The 19446-nt window shown below is 42.8% G+C and overlaps 1 protein-coding gene across 1 annotated transcript in view; it reads right to left on the bottom strand.

The window, feature by feature from the left end:
- Positions 1 to 18994, bottom strand: part of CCDC6 (coiled-coil domain containing 6) — a 48789-nt gene extending 29795 nt beyond the window's left edge. Inside the window, exon 1 of the mRNA XM_040071266.2 lies at positions 18630 to 18994. Coding sequence (XP_039927200.1) covers positions 18630 to 18941 — 312 coding nt within the window. The 5' untranslated portion in view covers positions 18942 to 18994. The remainder of the gene's footprint in view (positions 1 to 18629) is intronic.
- Positions 18995 to 19446: the final 452 nt, after the last annotated feature.

The raw sequence follows: 19446 nt of genomic DNA, 5'->3' as shown, positions 1-19446 counted from the left end.
ACTCTCTTGCATTTCCTACAGTTCAGATGTTTGTATGTTTTTTAAGTATAAAGTTGATAAATGGAACATTAAACTAAACTTTTGAAAGCCTGCTCTGAAAGACCACGAAGGGTATTTCATATAAGCAAATGAATGATCACAGCTACAAATTGGTAGCCTCAGTTCAAAGCCTAGAACAACTGATGACAGAAATATTGCATTTAACCAATGAGGCAAGATAGTGTTAGCAGTGGTTTTATTCCCTGCAGTAAAATCCAGGACTTGAACTGCACATATGTGATTGACCCTGATTCTAAAAAAATTACACCAGCTTATAGCTTATGCAAACATTCTGCAAGCTTTATTTCAGTAAACTTAGAGAGAAGAAAAATTTAAGAACTGAAACAGACACATTACTGAAAGCTTATCTTCCATAATTTTCTGCCCAAAATAACAATTTCTTTATACTTATTGTACACTGGAAAATGCTTGAAAGATTTCATTATGCCATTGATCTTTTAACAGGAATGATACATTCCCTAATGGTCCAAGAGACAATTACTCAGACACCTTCAATATCTAGGAGAAAAGTTAATTAAAGAACATAACTATCTTTCAATTTAGTGAAACAATAGGACAATTACAAATTTTCCTCATGGTATCACCAATATAATAAAATCTAAAGCAATGGTTTGGGAACTTCTCAGTTGAGTCCTCCATCCATCAAGTCCTCTTCACATCTTTGCCTGATTGCCTTCTCCCTTCTCTACTCCTTTCTTTTCACGGTCCTTTCCTACTATCTATCTGCCCCAAGCTCCCTTCTCCCCATCACCAGAGCTGGCACAAACCCAACCCGAAAAAAAACAAAAGAAAGAAAAGAAAAAGCCAGGTCAGGCAGAGTTTGCTGGCTTAGCAACTTAGGTCCTGCACAACACCTCCTCTCTGATGTATTGCATCTTCACAGCAGAGAACAGCTACTCCCAGCATGTTCAGCATCAAGAAAATAGAGAATTACCTGTCACATCAAGAAAATAAGAGAATTGTCCAAAAGCTCTGAAGAAATGTTACAGCTCACACCTCAACGGATTAAAACTCCTGGAATCTAACTGATCTGAATAACATCATCTATCAGCTTCTAAATGTGGCTTTACTTAGAGCTACTAACCATCTTACATCTTCAGAGACATTCCAGAAAAGAGTAAACAACTCAAACTGCAAGGGCTCATTGTCCTCAAATCATTAAAATTCATGCATACTGTTCCAAAATCAACTCCTCCATGCCTTCACTACATAGTCTACTTGTGTCTGGCTTTCAATGATTCAGACAATAGAGGAGAGTAACACAGACCAAGCTTACCTAAAATTAAATTAGAAAGCACCTGGTTCTGAAAAACAAAAGAACGAGGGTGTTTCTGCTTTGATTTCTCTTCATCTGTAACGCGCACAGATTTGTTCTGCTCACGCTTTGCACCAGTCAAAAGCTCTAAAATCACATTACTATAGCACCGAGCCCGCACCGCAGCGTTTGCCAGATCCTGGTGTCACATTAACGATGGCGCTCGGGCCAGCAGGAGCGCAGGCTGCCAAGATCCCCGTCCCGGCCAATGCCCCTCCTTTGCGCCCGCACGGGAGCTCATGAGGCCAGGCAGCAGGCCAGCACAGGCTGTGGAGACACGCAGACACGAAGCCTCTCCCTTCCTGCTCCCGTTCTCCCCTCCTGGATCTGCCTCCCCAGGCGGGTGCCACACAGGCGGCGTGCAGGCATGCAGAACGGCAGCGAGCAGCCCCGGCCGGCACCTGTGCAAGAGCTGCCCTGCAACACCCGCAGCGCCCGCGTCCCGCAGGAACCCCGCGGGCAGCTCCTCGGGGGAACGGCTGGGCAGCGTTAAATCTGCCTCCCCCACGCAAAGAACGCATTTCTCAACCGAGCGGCACCGATGCTGCACAGCTACGCGCCAACTGTAAGCCCCAGGTATCCGCACGGCACGCTGAATATAACCAATGTCCTTTTCATTACCCAAGGGTCAGCACTCTCAACACGAACATTGTAGCTGAAAAGCATCAGACAGTTCTTTACACTAGGTACAAAGCATGTAATTCATTACCATACTTCTAAATTTCATCCTGAAACTTGCCCTTTATCTTGTTATTCATTAATTGGTGATAGTTAAATTATCTCAAGTAATAGGATAGTTCATGTTTACCTTAATGTTGCCTAAAATCTTGAAATCTGTTACTCATTTAGCCAATAATCCAATTGATTTTTCTGGATGCGAATACACTGTTTTTCTAAAGGGATAACCTGTCTTTTTATTAAGTATCTGTATTTGAAAAGAGGCTTGATATCATCAGCAAAAAAAAAAACCAAACCAGAATACAGAAATCAGAAACACCAGGTATTCCACAAGGTTATCAGAGCTCTTGGTTTCCTCTATTATCCATATCACTCTCAACATGCAAAAATATTAACAGCCATTTACTCTGTTCTGCATCCCACATTACAGAATAAATTGCTAAGGCACTGAGTGATACAAAATGGTAGCACCTGATCAGCCGATCTCTGGAAACCTGAAACAAGCAATCTACTTTCACCATAGATTTTCTGCATAACAGACATATCCACCTGTCTCCCATGTCTCAAAACTCCATGCACAGCTAACTTGGAGAATTCCATGAATGCATCCACTAAGGAAAATCTCCAATTACTGTGGTCAAGACCATAAATGCAAGGGCTGTCATGTTACTTCACAGGAAATTAAGAACAAAGAGGGAGATAAAATGCACCTCATATAAACCACAAAAAATCTTATATTTTTGAGGACAAAACCCCATATTATTTTAATTGCAGAAGCTCATGAAATCCTGATCACTAGTAGAGCTGATGCATGAAGTGTTGTAAAAATCTGTCCTTGTGAGCTTAAATTCCAAGTAATTTTAAAAGAACTAAGAAACATATTTTCCTAAACTGTACATAGTGATCAAGTATCATATTAGGAATTGAACTGCACTGAAGTTCCTTTTCCACATGCTGCATATATATTACTATAAACTGGAAGGTGTGGTGTTAAAATATTTTCCTTCTCTCAGTTCTTGTCAGCACACCTTTAGCAGAACAGGTTCCCTCTGCTCTCTTGGTTCCAGCACAAGCAGCAGCTTCTGTTTCTGGTGGGATGCTCTTTTTCTGTATCACTGCACATACACTGACCACACTGGCCTAGTAGCACTGTGTTACATGAAGCAGCAAAATCCAGTACTTCTGATGAGGCATCAGCTTAAACACAGTCACATAAAAAAATAAACCATAACAACAACAACTTAAAAAAATCCCTTTGCCCCCCAACTACTAGCTCTTCTAAAAGTCTCACAAGCGTTCCAAGCAAGTTCAGCAATCCAACTAATACCTACTCTGCAGTCAGTATCAGCTGGTGTCAGTGGCCTGACATGAACATGTTCTTGCATTTTAGTGTCAGGTGTCATTTCAGACAATTTCAGTAGTAAACATTTCACAAACTGCTCCAGGCACCTACACTGGACCACCTGCAAGGCAGATGCCAAGCACACCCAGCCTGAATCAGCTGTCTCCAGCAGCATCCAGGGTAGAGGTGACACAAGATTCCAGAGGATCCTGTTGGAAACTGTCTACCAAGCATGGTTTTGATCTAATCTACCCTTGAAGGTGTTTTATCTCTGTGTCAAGAGCCACCATGACCTCTTTACCTTTCATCCAGCTTTTCCTGGTGCAGTTCCCACTGACAGGGCCTGTGGACTATGTAACCCTGTAGATGGAGCTGAAGAGCAGTTTAACCTGACACAAGAAACTCAATCTTTGCTACTGAATATAGACTGAACGGTTGGGACAGCTTTGGGAAGAGATGATCTCAGTTGCTGCACACGTTACACTCAACTGAAGCTGTCACTTCAGAAAGCAGCCTTCCCGAAAGTCCTACTAAACAGGATGAGGTAAATAGGGTGAGGAGTGCAGGGAGCTACCATGACATGATTTTTGAATATGCAGCTCTTGCATAAAATAAAATCTAAGCTTCCCAACTCTCCTGAAGTACACACTCCCCCTCCAGCAGTACTAACTCAAGTGACTGCTCTGGCCATACTTTCTGGCACCAGGTTAAAATGATACAGAAAACTACGGATCTACAAATGCAATAAACATTCCAGTGAGCTGATACTCGTCCCTTACAGGAGAAACTTCTACAGTTCAGCCACTTTTTTTCCTACAAACCTTCCAGCTGCATCTGAAATGACCACAGTGCATGCAATGTGCCTTACAGACAAGGAGAAACATGAACCACCACGAGAACAGAATTCGACAGCACCTCCGAGAACTCGCACTACTGCCAACTGCAAGCGACTGCCCAGCAGCACATTCCTGGCTGTAAGGGCTGATGGACAAGGAATTCCCACCCAAGTCCCAGTAACGATGTGGGCACAGCTTTCCCCTCACCCAAGGAAAGGTATTTCTCTCAGCTGGGTGGCCTGTCTGAGAGAAAAGAGCCAATGCTCTTGTGGTTGAAGTGGTGAGCTGGAATTCAAGTTCTGGGGTCAATTTGTAGTGTGATTTCCTGTCTAATCTATGACAAACCCCCAGGGTAATTTCCTCTGCTCTAACATAAAAGTATCTTTTTTGTTCTTTTTTTTTTCTCCTTTTTTCTTTTCCCTTCTTTAAGATGAGTTTTCAGTAGTAAGACAGCAAAAGAAAGAACCATGCATTTTTATCTTTGAGCATACAGTATCTCCTAAGAAATCCCAAACTGGCAGTAATACCTTTGAATGGTTCCTTTAGGACCCCAAACTGCTGGGCTGATTTTTTTTTTTTTTTTTTTTTAAACAGAGACCTGGCAGCATAGGAACATTTTCTTGGTTGGTTGGCTTCTAACACAAGCAAACAAATAAACAGACACCACTCTCCACCCCCCCCTAAAAAAATCACAAACTTATAGGCTTTATTTTTCAAATACACTAAGGAAATCCTGAGAACTCCAACTACTCTAAACATTACCTATTGTGTAACATTAAAGGCACTGAAGCAGAATTGCTTCAAAGCACAAGTCCTATTATATTACAGCTGTTCAGCAGAAGAGCTCTGCTGCAGGAGGAGACAAAAAAGAGATCTGTTTTTTATTATAATAATAACACAATTTATTACAGTAATGATAAAGGAATAACTTTATGATAAGCTACCATTTAAAGTATTAAAGCACAGTTCCTTTTAATCTCCATTTATAGTTGGAAATTCTTTGTCCCCTTCATCCCCCACCCCCCTCCTTTTTAAAAGGTCAATTAGGTTTTGGCCAGACATGTCAAAACGCCTCTGTCACAGCACTCCTGCTGCCAGCTCCAGGCACAGCAAGTTTTTCCCTCAATGCCTACCAAGTGATCCAACATATGGCCACACAAATCCACAACGGATGCAGACTGACTAGAGAAATCAGCTGACTCAAACAACGCAAGAAATACATTTTTCTCCAGAGTCAGTTTTAACCACAGTCAAATGTTTTCAGCTCAGCATCGCTCGTGCAGCCTTGTGAGACCTTCTCTCAAAAACCCAGGTGCATCTTGTGGTTTGGGAAGAGCACTTGAGAAAAGCCCTCAGAACTGACCAGTTTCCTGAACACAAAAGTCACTGGTATTCTTTCATGCTAAATAATCTCTCAGCATCAGCAGCGAAGTAATTGTTTGATGGTGTGCAACCCCATTGTACACACTTTCTCTGCATTTTGATGTTGACCTGAAAGTCTTGCAAAACTGAAACACACAAGTGGTAGAAATGAAATAAGCAAGTTACAAAAACAAGCTCATTTGACAAGCATAAATATTTATAAAATGAATGCTAATTACAAATGAAGTTTAACAAGATATATTCATAATTGATAAAATCAATTACTGAATTTACTTATATAATTGGAAAGTAATTTAAACAGCTTTCTTCAAAACAGAAAAAAATTTGCATATTCCCTTCAAGGGTTTTTATTATATCAAAATACTGGCGTTAAGTAGTTAATAAAAACGCAGCATGTGAAAAAGCCACATTTTCTGTGACCAACAAAATGTCAAGATGGGGCCTAGAAAAATGAATAACTTTCACTGAGCAGCTTAACCAAGGCCACATATTGCTATGCAAGTCTCAGTGTAACTAAAGATTATATGGCAATAAAGCACAATAAAGGAAAAAGCAGCAGGGTTGTACAGGCACACGCTAAACACTTCCTTTTCTGAACACATTAGACACATGCTTTATAGCTGTTATTTTTCATTCACTTAAACATCATCATGTCGAACAAGCTCCCAGACGGTTATCAGGGCTGGAGTCTCTGCTTCCAGCACACAAGAGCTGTAACCTGAGCCAAGAGAAGTCACAGGCCAAGGCAGGAATGACCCAGCAGGAAAATTAAATCTAGCCTGCAGACCTTTCCAAATGGCTCTGTTTCATGAGGCCCTTCCACTGTCCCATGGCTGCACAGGCATCACACTTTTCCTACACTTGCTGCACTTTCAGCACTTTCCAGGGCATGTGTAAAGTAAGTATATGAGCACAAATAAACCCACGGCCCCATAGTCCTCAAGCTCACTGCATACAAGCAAATATCACTCCAAAATGCACATTAAATGTTCCTCAGAAGGAACATACAAACATGGCCAAGAAGACACCAAGAATGGGGCCCTGTGGGACAAATCCCCCATCAGCCCAGCACAGGCAAGGGACCACTCCCAGCACAAAGCTTGAGCATCACATCTCCTCCAGAAGATGAGGTGCTTTGCCAGAGACTTCTCTGGAAAACTCTGCTAGTTTGTACCCAGCCAAGATTTACATTGACAAAGATAGCCAATATGGAAAATAAAGCTACACCTGCATATCAAACTCTGAACCAAAGTCTGAAATATATCTCTCTATTAATCCTTTACTAATGACTACAAGAAAGAAATTGTTGCTTTACTCTTTGACTTCTAGTTGCACTGCTGTTTTACTGCTGGATTTTTTGTACTGGAAACAGTTTGCTAGTTTATCAGCAGTGTAAAACAAAAGGAGAACAGAAGCACATGGAACAGGTTTTGCTTTTGCTCTGCCTCAATATAAAAAAATGCTGAAAGACATCACAAAGATGCACATGTAAACATAATGAGATTGGTCGTTTTATGCTCAGTTTGTCTGAATTTTCAAGTGCATACACTTGTCAACATGAAAGATAGAAAAAAGATCATATTGCTCATAGCTAATCTTGTAGCATATACTGTTTTGTTGGAGGTGGTGTGTGTTAATAATTTTCCACTGCCTGTGTGATCATTGGAATAACCATCTAATTTTAAAATGCTGTGGTTTGTTTGAACTGCATCTACAATACTCAAATTTAAAAAAATCTGGTTGTTATGCTACTTAGAAACTAATAACAACTCAAATCTCAGCAACACCACCACTAGTATGAGAACCTACAAGGAATCTAGCACCCCAGTACCAATTATTCTGATATCAGATGTCTAATACATAAACACTTCTTAAATTAACATATTTTAAATGATTTTAGTCTGTTTTCTTCACACTGATAAATCAACATTTATCTTCAATGTAACCACACATTAACTAGTTCACTTTGATGGACTGACCAATTAGGAAACTCAAAACTGCACACTCCCAAAATTTCAGAGCATGAACAGCACAAGATTCAGGTGAAAAGTAGATTGTTAGGTGACTAACTTAATACCCAGCTTCTGTTCAGAGGTTTGTGGGTGCTAACAGGTACTGAGTTACGTTCTAAAATAACAAACCTCTGCTCAAAACGAAACCACAGCAAACTCCTGTTACAAGTAGCTCTGCAGCCACAATTGTTTCTCTACTCTAAGGCAAAAGGGCACAAATGAGCAGCGAACAGAGATTTAACAGTCACCCACACAAATAACCTTCACGAAGATCTTACTTCATGTAGTCCAGGTAACTCATTGCAAGCGTGTAAATATGAAGAGCATGTTTTTCTTCACTGGAGTGCACAGTAAGAGTTGAAGGGTAATTCTGTTACACGCATTTTTTCCAGGCAGCAGGTGCCAGACCACTGCTGCACAGCACGTGCCAAGCAGTGCCACCAGCATACCACAGGTATTAGCAGCAACTGTCCCTGTTCCCAGGCAGAAGACTGCAATTTTTCTCACTTCAACTAGGTCCTGAGCACCAGCTGCCTGTGTATTCATCATCCTTCCCTTCCACGTAGAAGTGGCTTTCAGCATTGTAGATCCTTCTTTCAAGTGCGTGTAACCTCTAGTGTATCTACATAAATCAACCTGTCCTCCTTTAAGGTTTTTTTTAAAAAAAAACTAGGGATAAAGACCACCAGATAAAGATCCATTTATGGGGTTTTCAAACTGTAGATGTCCACCATGTAATTTCTTAATTTTCTTTAAAACCCTTAAGCCCTTTTTATTTGGTGGTGGAGAGGCAGGAAATGGGATTGTTGGGGGTTCTGTTTGTTTGTTTTATATGATGAATTTAAATATAGTTTAGGTAATCATTAGGGATGGCAATGTTTTTGCCCACAGTAGCAAGGTGTCCTTAGCCACTCAACAAAAATAACCTCTTAAGAGGGTTAAAATCTCCCCTAGTTTCCTCTTACACACACTGACTTTCTAGAGAAATGCTTTCAAAGTGATTAACAAGAGCTGGAGATGAAACTTGTTATTAATTATAATCATACCTTTTCCTAAACCAAACTAACATATTCACAAAATGAACACAACACTGTCCAACTCACTTTAAGGCACGTTAGCTAGAGCTCCATTACAGAAAAATAAATATTTCTACTTATCCCTCCTAGGAGTCAGCCAGCAGTCTTTTGTTTTTGTTTTTATTTTCCTTCTCTACAGTTTGGATATCTTACAGTACCTATCACAGTATTTCAAAGATCAATCTCTTTCCAGGCTTTCAAGGCAAAAAACCAAGTTTATCAACGTAGCGTATGAAAATATGATGAGGAATATGAAAAAATACGTCCTTTGCCTTTGTATTCTCTGCCTCTGGCCCCTACAAACAGAGGGTTGCAGGATGTAGGGGAATGCAATCATCCTTGAATCTTCATCCCATACAGAACGGGAGAAGTAGGTCTAACACAGAGAAAGTTTTAGGAAATGCCTAGCCACCTTTCCATTCAGAGAGCAAGGACATTCCAGTTTCATGTATCAATATTCAGAGAAGAGGGATTTCTTGCAGATCTAGATTTCAGGTTAAATTTACTCTCTGAAATGGACTTTGGGAGTGTACGTTCTCTTGACCCAACCAGGATTTCAGGGTCTGTGAGGACAGAGGTTTTCCCTAGTTAATAATTCCTGGCAACATTAGCCACGACAAAACATCGACTATTCATTTTTAACAGATGTGAAAAACACATACCCTTTAAAGCTCTTGCAAAAGTGGTAGTTAAAACCCTACAATTTGTGAATTTCGTAATAGTGGCTTTTGCTGTTTATTTGAAAATGAAGCAAAACAAAGTGGAAATCCCACCACCTGCTGAAAGTAGAAATTAAACTGCAAGACACAGAAAGAAGCATAACTTCATATTGTGGCATTGCTGGGTTTTATCATGTCTGACTTGTTAAGAAACATTCATACTTTCACTCAGCACCAAAGCATATCATTGTGGGAATTATGTATGATTTATGTATGTGGTAGGAGTTTTAAGTATGATTAGCACCACCAAGGGGACTAAAAAGGCCTTAGTTTTACAGTAATAAGCAGAAAAATCACATTTTAGGCAGTTTAAAGAATTAAAGCGTCTGAAGAAACTTTACAGACAGCTGAAATACTGCTAGGCTGTTTCCATCCACAGCAGGGCTGAACAGATGCTCATCCACCTCACTAAGCCCTCCCCAAACTAAGACCAGATTGTGTGCAATATTAGAAATTTCAAACTAAGTAAAATTCAGGGTTGAGAGAGGAAGAGAAGCCTTAGCTGAAGAGTTTCTCCATGAGTTAGACTATCAGCTGAGCTGAGGAAATATCTTCTTTTCCAGGAAAAAAAACTGCTGCAAGGAATGCATGAAGGAATAGAGGACTCTCAGGAGCTGAAAAGATAGTCCCCATAGGCACCAATTAGCCTACAATGCCTGAATTTTAACTGATAGTTGAAATAATTACAACTCAATTAATGCCAGGATTAGAAACTACTTCAATAGTTCTGTAAAAATTGCTTCAGTTTTTATCAAGTAACCCTTGCACCCCACAGAAAGAGATGTGAACTCTGTAATTCAGAGTTCCCTACTTAAGACACACTTTTACTGTGGAATACTTCACCTCACTGTCTTGCTGTCATTTTCACTTTGTTCTCTATCCCATACTGAAATGGGACACTAACAGACTACCTAATTAAAGGTCAAGACACATCTTCAGTCAGACAGAAGGACCTGACTGGAGAAGAGGAACTTGAGATGTTCCCTCCTGGACATCCTCAGGCTGCTTCACTAGAAGCAAGACATCACAAGAATGTTTTCTGTTACACATCCAGGGGAGCTTGCTTTATACTGAATGTTTTGCCTTTCTTCTAGAGCATGTCCTTGTCTCTTTCCCATTCATTCTGTTTGAATCCCAAATCCTGTGCATAATTCAATTTGTACATTTTGTCCCCATTCTCCTCCTTCATTTTGTGTGATTTTTTTTGTTTTGTTTTTTAAGAGGAGGACAGAAAGGATTCACCGCTTGCTCTTCTGCTAAATTCAGCAGCTTCCTCCTACACCCCCCACCCCCAAAAAGAGCAGCAAAGCAACTGTTTCTCTCAGTTTTCACAAGGCTATGCTGAGATACATTCGATGTCTACTGCTGACAATTCTCATTCCTGCGAAGGACAGCACTGCCTCATGTCTTCATTTCAATCACATCTCAAGGTCTGTTTGTGAGACACTGGCATTCCATCCTCCTGCAGCACCCCACAGGTCCAGCTGCCTTGTTTGCAGCTGCCACAGAGTCACCATTTCAATGGCTTCCAATGCTTCCAGTGCCCACCTGCAATCCCACCTAAGCATGCTTTAGGAGGGGTAGTGGAAAGAAAACCTTCTATCAAGTCTCCAGCAAATGCATAAGCTTGCTCACCACATATCAGTATTATTTGCTCAGTTACTACAAGGAGCTTTAGCACTGAGCGTCTGTAGCTGAAAATACACCTCATGTATACCAACACTTAAAACCAAGAACTTGGAAAACAACAGCCTCAACATTAAAGCCAGTATCAGCAGTAGGAGGAAACAAGCAATGAGAACAAGTAAACAGAATTAGCAAGTGCAAGAAAACCACGGACGACCACATACCTACCCTGGAAAAAGAGCTTATTAAAGTGAAACGATTTTTCTTCATCCTTTGAAATCAGTATTAAAATTCAAACTCCATTAAAGTCAAAACCACAACTAAAATGAAGTACAGAATTTCCAGGATTTGGAAACTAGTCTAAAATCGTGTCTATACTAGTTTTCTAATAGTGGGATCAGCAACAGCTCTAGAAGCTATAAAAACTTCAATACTGATTACTAAATCAGCTGATGTGAATAATGCAAAACTCAACAACCATTTGGGCAAGTGACTAAAAAGAAGGTTAAAAATGTCTAGCGGACATAAAGCAGGAGCATATTTGAATATTTTTTTTCTTCAATTGAAAGCAAATCTGTTGTTAGGTGTGAAATGCAGTAAAAACCAAAGCAATCTCTCTTTCAAAATTCTTTTAAGTCACTGGAGATACACCAAGAAAGAATGGTCCTTAGTCTCGGAAAATGTTCAAACCTCACAATAAAGAGCATTCTTAAAATAAAAGCTGACTACAGACCAGTTTTGAGAAAGAATTCATGATATAACCTCAATGAGAAAGTTCATTTAAGAAGCAAAATTACTTTCTATGCAGAACAGCAAGCCCACAGAAATACCAAGAACTTTGCCTTATTAAAAAAATCCCAAACGTACTCTACAATTTCACTTCTTGTTTCCCTTTCATCCCCAAAGTAATGCAGAGCAACATACCAGTATGCCTACTGACTGAAGACATCCCACCATTATTAAATATGGGAAAGTCACATAAAGTAACTGATAAAAAAAGTACAGCTGTTGTATAATATTTAAAGGCAAGCAAAACTAGGTGGTTATCAGAGTTTGGTATTAACCCAATGGCAACACTGCAAACAAATTAATTTACTGTATAAAGGACAGAAACATTAAACAGGTCATTCAGCATGGTTTTATAGAGAACAAGTTGTGGCAGATAAGCAAAGATTCATCTTTCAGCCAAGGACTATTTGTAATAAGGATAACCACAAAGGTGTAGGGTGTGTATAAGGCACCCATATGAGTTTTTGATTTAGTAATACATGCCTTTATTTTTAAATGGTTATAAAATGAAGTATACACCAGGATTTCAAAAGCGGCTTATTGACCTCAAAAATACTCATCAGTGGGAAATTCCATTTCACCAACATGTACTAAGCAGGATGTTGTTTAAAATATTCTCTGCACAATTAATTAATTAATTCTCTGCACCAAATCAAGTGCTACTGGACAACCCAGCAGTACAAATCAGACCTGAACAAGGCACAGGTGTGCAACTGTATTTCTGCCAAATTAGCCAAAGCACAAAGCAGCAAACTAATTAAAAGACAACTGACCACACTGGATGAAAAAAGAAAATAAAATAAGTAAAGATCCAATCAAGCTATCAGAAACATTTGTGCAAATCTGAAGCAGAAAAAGATGTTTAGACTAGACCAGTGCATCGTAGTAATTCAACACTTTGGATTTCCAGCATCTCAGAGCCTGAGAGCTTAGTTTGGTTTGCCAATGTAAACTAAAGTTGGCTGTTACAGCCTGTATCTTTATGAGGAGAAAGCAGAGGATCCAGAATACTCATTAACACAGCCAAAAGGCACAGCAGGAACCAACAGCTCAGATTTGATGAAACCGATGGGAAGAAAAGGACGCAGGACACCAAACCGTCTCCAAGCACAGTGATTCCTCATCTTCAAGAGTCCTCAAATTAAAACTGGATACGCTTCCCAAAGACACATTTCAAGGTTAGTTACATGGTTGGGTGAGAACAACTCACAAATCCATGTGATAAAAATTAGAACAGATGATTAAGTAAACCTCTGAAGCCTCAGATTCCCTCAAAATACAAGAATTCCCGTTGATTAATATTTGAATTAAGTTCAGAAACATTGACCTTTCCTGTGGTTTTTGTTTGCATTTTTAACAGCATTCAGGAAGGCCTACAACACACCTCAGTAGCATTCTGTTAACAGCACGTGGACAATGTTTTTCCCTGGGAATTGGATATGCCAGTGGCTGTGTGTAACTACCAAAGGGAAGCAGATGATACCACACCTTCCTACTACTGGCTCACCAGCCAGGCAGCAAAAGCAGCGCTGCTCTGACCATGCTACCCTAAGGGCCAAGGCAGCTAACACCAAAGGGCATCACTAAACTTCCCTTTTCCTTGACAGAAATTCGGAGACATTCAACAGAAACTTCTTGAGAAGCTGAGGCGAATGTAAAACTGAAATACAACTAATTTCCTACATGACTGCTCTTGGAAAAAACATACCTGAAAAACTTCAGTTGGACTTTCACGATGCACAAATTTGCTAATCTAAGCAATGATGCTGTTTTAACTCTAAAAAAGCAGGTAAGCAAAGCATTTCCAAACTAGGTTATTTTTGAGCTACTTTCAGCTTACTCCAGCTACAAGCTGGAGTGATAAACGACACAGCAGGACACAAAAGCCCCAAGCAGCTTTCTTACACCCACAAAAGACATCACAGAACTGAAAGTCCTTTTCACACAAGCAGGACCTACTTTAAAATCAAGAGTAAATAACAGATTCACAGGTACATTTTGTAAAATATTAGTATTTTTGCTTTCTTGGTTTGCTTTTTACCTCTATCTGCTACTAACTGATTTCTTTCACTCATCCCCATGCTCTTATCAGCACCTTTCAAAAGTTCCTATTTCAGCTCAGATAGACTATCCTGCCCTTTTTCTTCTACTATTAATAGGCACATTCTGTACCAGAACAGGTGTTCTGCCTTGAAATTTTGGTGCAAACTCCAAAAAAAAGAAAAAAAAAAAATTTTTGCAGGAGATTTTTGACAATACAGCACACCCATTCACTTCCCCAAACTATCTGTCTAAGCTGACATTTTCTATGAAGACCCACAACAGCAGATCTCATGCACACACATAAATCCCTCTGCACATTTCATTCAGAACAAAAGGCAAAACTGTATTTATTTTCAGCATCCAAATCTGGTTGTTATCGGGAAAACTGTAAGAGGTCACGATAGCACACAGGATTTTTCTGATCTGCAAGCCCCAGAAAGCCCATATGCTTTCAGAAGATGGCTGTTATTGAAAGCAACAACTTTCCTCAGGATTTAAGCAGGGGGTGAGGAAATAGGAGCTGAGTAAGGCTTTTTTTTCTATTGTTCCTCCCAACAGGTGGGAGGCTGTTCACACAGCTCTGCAGAATCGCAAAGGAGGCTGAAAAGCCAGGAAATGCAACTGCCTTCTGCCAGCACTCGGGGAATGAGAAGAGTTAAGCTGGGAGCCAAGGTGCAGAGCGCAGGTTTAGCTCCAGAAACAAGGGCAGCAGAGGTCTCACAGTAAAAGCGTGCCACTCACAACCCGCAGCAGTCCCGTGTCCCAGTGCTCTCTGGCAGCAAGCGCTGCAAGCGGGCGCTACCAGACAGAGATAACTCACGGCAAGCTCACAAAAGCCAGCATATGCCATCAGCACTTTGGATCAGACTGGCTCATCTGAATTGATGATATGTTGGGGAGCCACAAAGCACCACAAATCAGGATTTCTAGGATAATTCTCATCCCTACAAAGCAAAAATTGGGGAAAATTAAGAGATGTTCTTGTAAAACATTAGAATGCATTAAAACTGCTACATCTGGAATTTTGGAGTGGGAACATTTTTAAATTAATGCTTCTCAAATACTGTATCTTCACCTCAGTTAAAAACCTAAGTAACAGAATAAGGCTTATTATATTTTAATTTTCTAACTCTACAGAAGATGTCTGACTATAGTAGGCCAATTTACGTGAGTTAAATTACCAAATCTAACATCCTAGAGAAAGTATGTAGCAGCCAGGGACTAAAACGTCTTCTTAGAAGCATTCCGTTGTATGAAGCCTGCCAGTTCAAAACAGTAAGAAAGAAAACCAAAATGCTGTCAATATCAGCTAAAGGTTACATGGCTTTCACTGAAATGGGATGGCTCGGTTACATTAAATACTGAGGAGCAGAAAAAAAGGAGATAAAAATCTAAATTCTACCAACTTCAAAAGAAACCTTCCAACCAACTGATGTATTTCAGCTTTTGTTACATGCAGCAATTCACTCTTTTGAAAAGCAGTCACCCCATCACCCAGGTTTCAAGGTACTCTTACTTAACCAAAGAAGTAGTGCTGTCTCATGTTTAGTCCATTAAATATGACATCTCTTTGGCAGACCTTTTTCTCCAAAAAAGTAAGGAAATTCACACAGGAAATCCACTTCTGGTAGTGCTGTACTATAACCAAAACTCACTAGCTCTCATCTCAAACACACAGCATCTCACATCTTCAGGCGCCTGTTTTTTCCCCAACCTAGGCACCAGCCGTTCCATTTCCTAAAAAAGACCTTGCAGAAATACACCATGAGATCATACAATTGAGATTGCTAAATACATATAAATGAACCCTCTGCAAATGGCTCGAGTGATCTTAGTCATTTCTTCTTAATATCTGATCTGAAACTTTGCATCTTCTGATGTAATGCTCTTGCCCTACGAGAACACCGGAAATATCCCCAGCTCTCTCCCTGCTTTGTTCCCTCTCTCACTGTTTGTTACCAATAACAGCAGGTGAAATAAAGTTATCACCTATATTTACTCACTTTCACAGTCTTGCACATGAACAGCAGCATAACTTAATCTGCATTTCAGGCTACTGGAAGGAGTACAGCTCGCACATATTTTTGGGCGTACACTTAGTCCAAGCTGGCTTTACCAATTTCAGCTTGAAAGCAGCATTTGTTTTCACATGTTTTAGGTGAGAGTACATACGAAGTTAGTGAGCACACAAGCCTGCCAAGCCAACACCTTTTCTCAGTCAGTTTTCCAAGTGCAACTACTTAATGTAGGTCTCCTGCATTTAATTAACGCTTTATTTTCAACCCTATGACACGAAGGTTAACTACAAATAGAACTAATAAGAGCCTATGTAGCAAGCAATTTAAGTAATTCCTAAACTGACTATATGCATGCTGACACCAACAATACTGCAAACACAAACAGATGTTATATTAACACACCAGCACGGACACAAGAGGAAGGAGGAAGACCATCACCTTTTAACCAGCAAACCTTAAAGAGAAAATATTCAAAATCACTACAGACAATGGTAGGAGCTGCAGAAAGCAAAGAGTCTCTGTGGCCTTGCACAAAAAAGCTCAAATGGGATCAGTGAAAGGTTTGCAGATGAAGAGCTGTGTGATTCGAGGAGTCACCTCCACCTGCAGCACACAGGTTTAGTCATTCACCTGCTATTTTGGCTACCTGTCAGCTCCTCCTGTGCTTCACAGCTTGTCCTCAACACTTGATAAAAATCAAAGCTGATTTGTGTCGTTACAATGCCCACAACAGAAAACATACACAGCGCCCGTCTGTCAGCACAGCAACACTGAGAGGAGCTGGAGCTGGCGGGTGGAGGAGCAAATCAACAAAGGTTTAGAATCACGGTGGAAACAATCAGAAAATTTTCTATTCCTATGACGCTTACATGCGAATGACACATATTTCAACATTCCAATAAAGTTCATCCCCAGTCACCTGCATACTAGAGCCAGACAACAAAGTATTCTGACTGCAAATGTGTTTACATTATGGACTATGTAAACCACAGCACAAGGTCTCAGTGGCCTGAAAAAAAGTTATGTTTTGCATTCATTATTTCGCCGCTTGCTGAATTAGAAGTGGTTTACTCAGTTGTGCACACAGTTTAACATACCAAAGCCACCGCATCAGCTAAAGATGTCGGTTTTCCAGACAGCCTACAGGTTGCCATTAAAGTCTAACGCCTCTCCTCTCTTTATCCAAGATGTCCAAAACAGACAGAGTTTCAGATTTAAGGAAAATACCTCATTTTTACAAATTAAAATCAAATGAAAATGTAAGATGATCAGTCCCTAGAGACAGTGTCAGAACTTTAATGCACACAAGCATTTTTTCCGACTTGTTTACAAACAATACACCCAACCAGGGGCTCAGAAAGATGCTGTGCCTTTCTAACAGGCAGAGAGAAAATGTCTGACTGACAAGGCGCCTTAGCCCCTTTCAACATTAGAAGGCACTCTGCCGCTACCTAATTAAGGCACATTCTCTTCTCGTAAAGTATTAACAAAGCACACATTTCCCCGACTAGCACTATATTTGTCATCCTTGAATAAATTACTTCTGTATTGTATTTCATGCACTCTTCCGGCCCACATCCTGCTAGACACTGAATGCTTACTACTAGATGAGAGGTATGCCTAGGCAAGCTCCATATCTTGGCTAGATGCATTGACAATGGAAAAGCTGAGTATCAATAAAACAGACATCACGCTCACAGCAAAGTACCCCCTGCGAAAAATCAGATGAGATCAGAGTGTGTACATGAAGGCGGGACTGATCCCTCCTAAAACATCTCTACCTGCATCAGGACAATTATCAGAGTTACCTCTAACCGGTCTTTAGCATGTTACCTACTCTGCACACAGGCCATGACCATTACAACACCTAAACGATCCTTCTAGCCACTGAATTAGCCAAAATCCCTCGATTTTAAACTCCTAACTCCCAAGCTCGTAAAGAACAGAACAATATTTTCGTGGTATTTAGATATGCACTTTACTGAGGATTCCTGCCTAACAGCACCGCATAAAATGGTGTTAAACTCCAAGTTATCCTCACAGTGTTCAAAAACCAAGAGCTGAGCTCTCGCCGGGACAGAGTGCTGCGCTACTCGCAGTATCTTTAAGAGTCTTATTTAAATGAGTTTTCAAATAACTTGAAATACCACAGCAAACAAAACGTTACAAACAAACCAGACACTTCCTCATGACCAAGACGCTATTCCTGCAACTCGCCTCTTCTGCACAGCGGCTGAAGAGGTGACGGCTGAAGAGATAATCCGTAATCTCCGCAGATTACTTAAAACTCTGCGGAAATCTCTACTTTTAAGAAACTTCGGGGGAACGCAGAGCATCGCCCTTCCCCTGCCCGGCCCCTCCCCGAGCCGCGGCCGCTCGGACACCGTGCATGGCGGGCCGGCGGGGCCGCCTCCCCGCGGGGAGCCGGGCGGCCACGCGGGTCCGGGCGGGGGAACCGCCTCGGCTCCTCGCCGGTTCCGCTGCCGGCGCCCTCCCGGTGCCGGAGGGGGCTCGGGGTGACCCCACCTGTGCGCGTCCCCCGCGGCCCCCGGCCGGGCCGCGGTGACAGCCGGGCCCGCCCGAGGTGACCCGTCCCGGCGAGCCGGGAGGCGGCCCGGGGGGGCGGCGGGGAGGCCGCGGCCGGGGCCGGGCCCGCCCTGCGCGGACACCCCGCGGCGAGGACACCCCCGCTCCCCGCCCGCCGGGCCCGGCGCGGCGCCGCCCGCACTCACGATGGTGACGCTGGCCTTGCGCAGGTCGCGGTTCTCCTCCTGCAGCGCCTTGCACTTGAGCTTGTAGGTCTCCAGCTCGATCTTCAGCACCTTGTTCTCCTGCTGCAGCGAGGCCAGGCGGTTCGTCAGCTCCTCCAGCCGGAACGGCGAGATCACGATCCCGCCCGCCTTGCCGCCCCCCGAGGAGCCGCCGCTGCCGCCCGCCGCGCCGCAGCCGGGCCCCGCGCCCGGGCCGCCCCCCGACAGCGGCCCCGCGGTGCCGCCGCTGCCGCCGCCGCCGTCGGTGTCGCTCTCGCTGGCGCTGTCCGCCATCGCCCCGCGCGCGCCGCCGCCGCCGCCGCCGCCCGAGCAGGGGGCGGCGCCCGCCGCGCGCCGGCGCCGAGACGGGCCGCGCGCCCGCCCACAGCGCCGCCTGGCGGCCCGCGCCGGCACCGCGCCGGCCGGGCCCGGGATGTGCCGGGATCCGGGACACACCGGGATGTGCCGGGACGTGCCGGGATGTGCCGGGAGCGGGGATCCGGGACACACCGGGACCGGGATGTGCCGGGATCCGGGACACACCGGGACCGGGATGTGCCGGGATCCGGGACACACCGGGACCGGGATGTGCCGGGATCCGGGACACACCGGGACCGGGATATGCCGGGAGCGGGGATCCGGGACACACCGGGACCGGGATGTGCCGGGATCCGGGACACACCGGGACCGGGATGTGCCGGGAGCGGGGATCCGGGACACACCGGAACCGGGATGTGCCGGGAGAGGGGATCCGGGACACACCAGAACCGGGATGTGCCGGGAGAGGGGATCCGGGACA

Source organism: Hirundo rustica, chromosome 8, assembly GCF_015227805.2.
Source record: "Hirundo rustica isolate bHirRus1 chromosome 8, bHirRus1.pri.v3, whole genome shotgun sequence".
Taxonomy (NCBI): domain Eukaryota; kingdom Metazoa; phylum Chordata; class Aves; order Passeriformes; family Hirundinidae; genus Hirundo; species Hirundo rustica.
The sequence above is the reverse complement of the archived record's forward strand: the minus strand, read 5'-3'. Positions and strand labels throughout refer to the sequence as shown.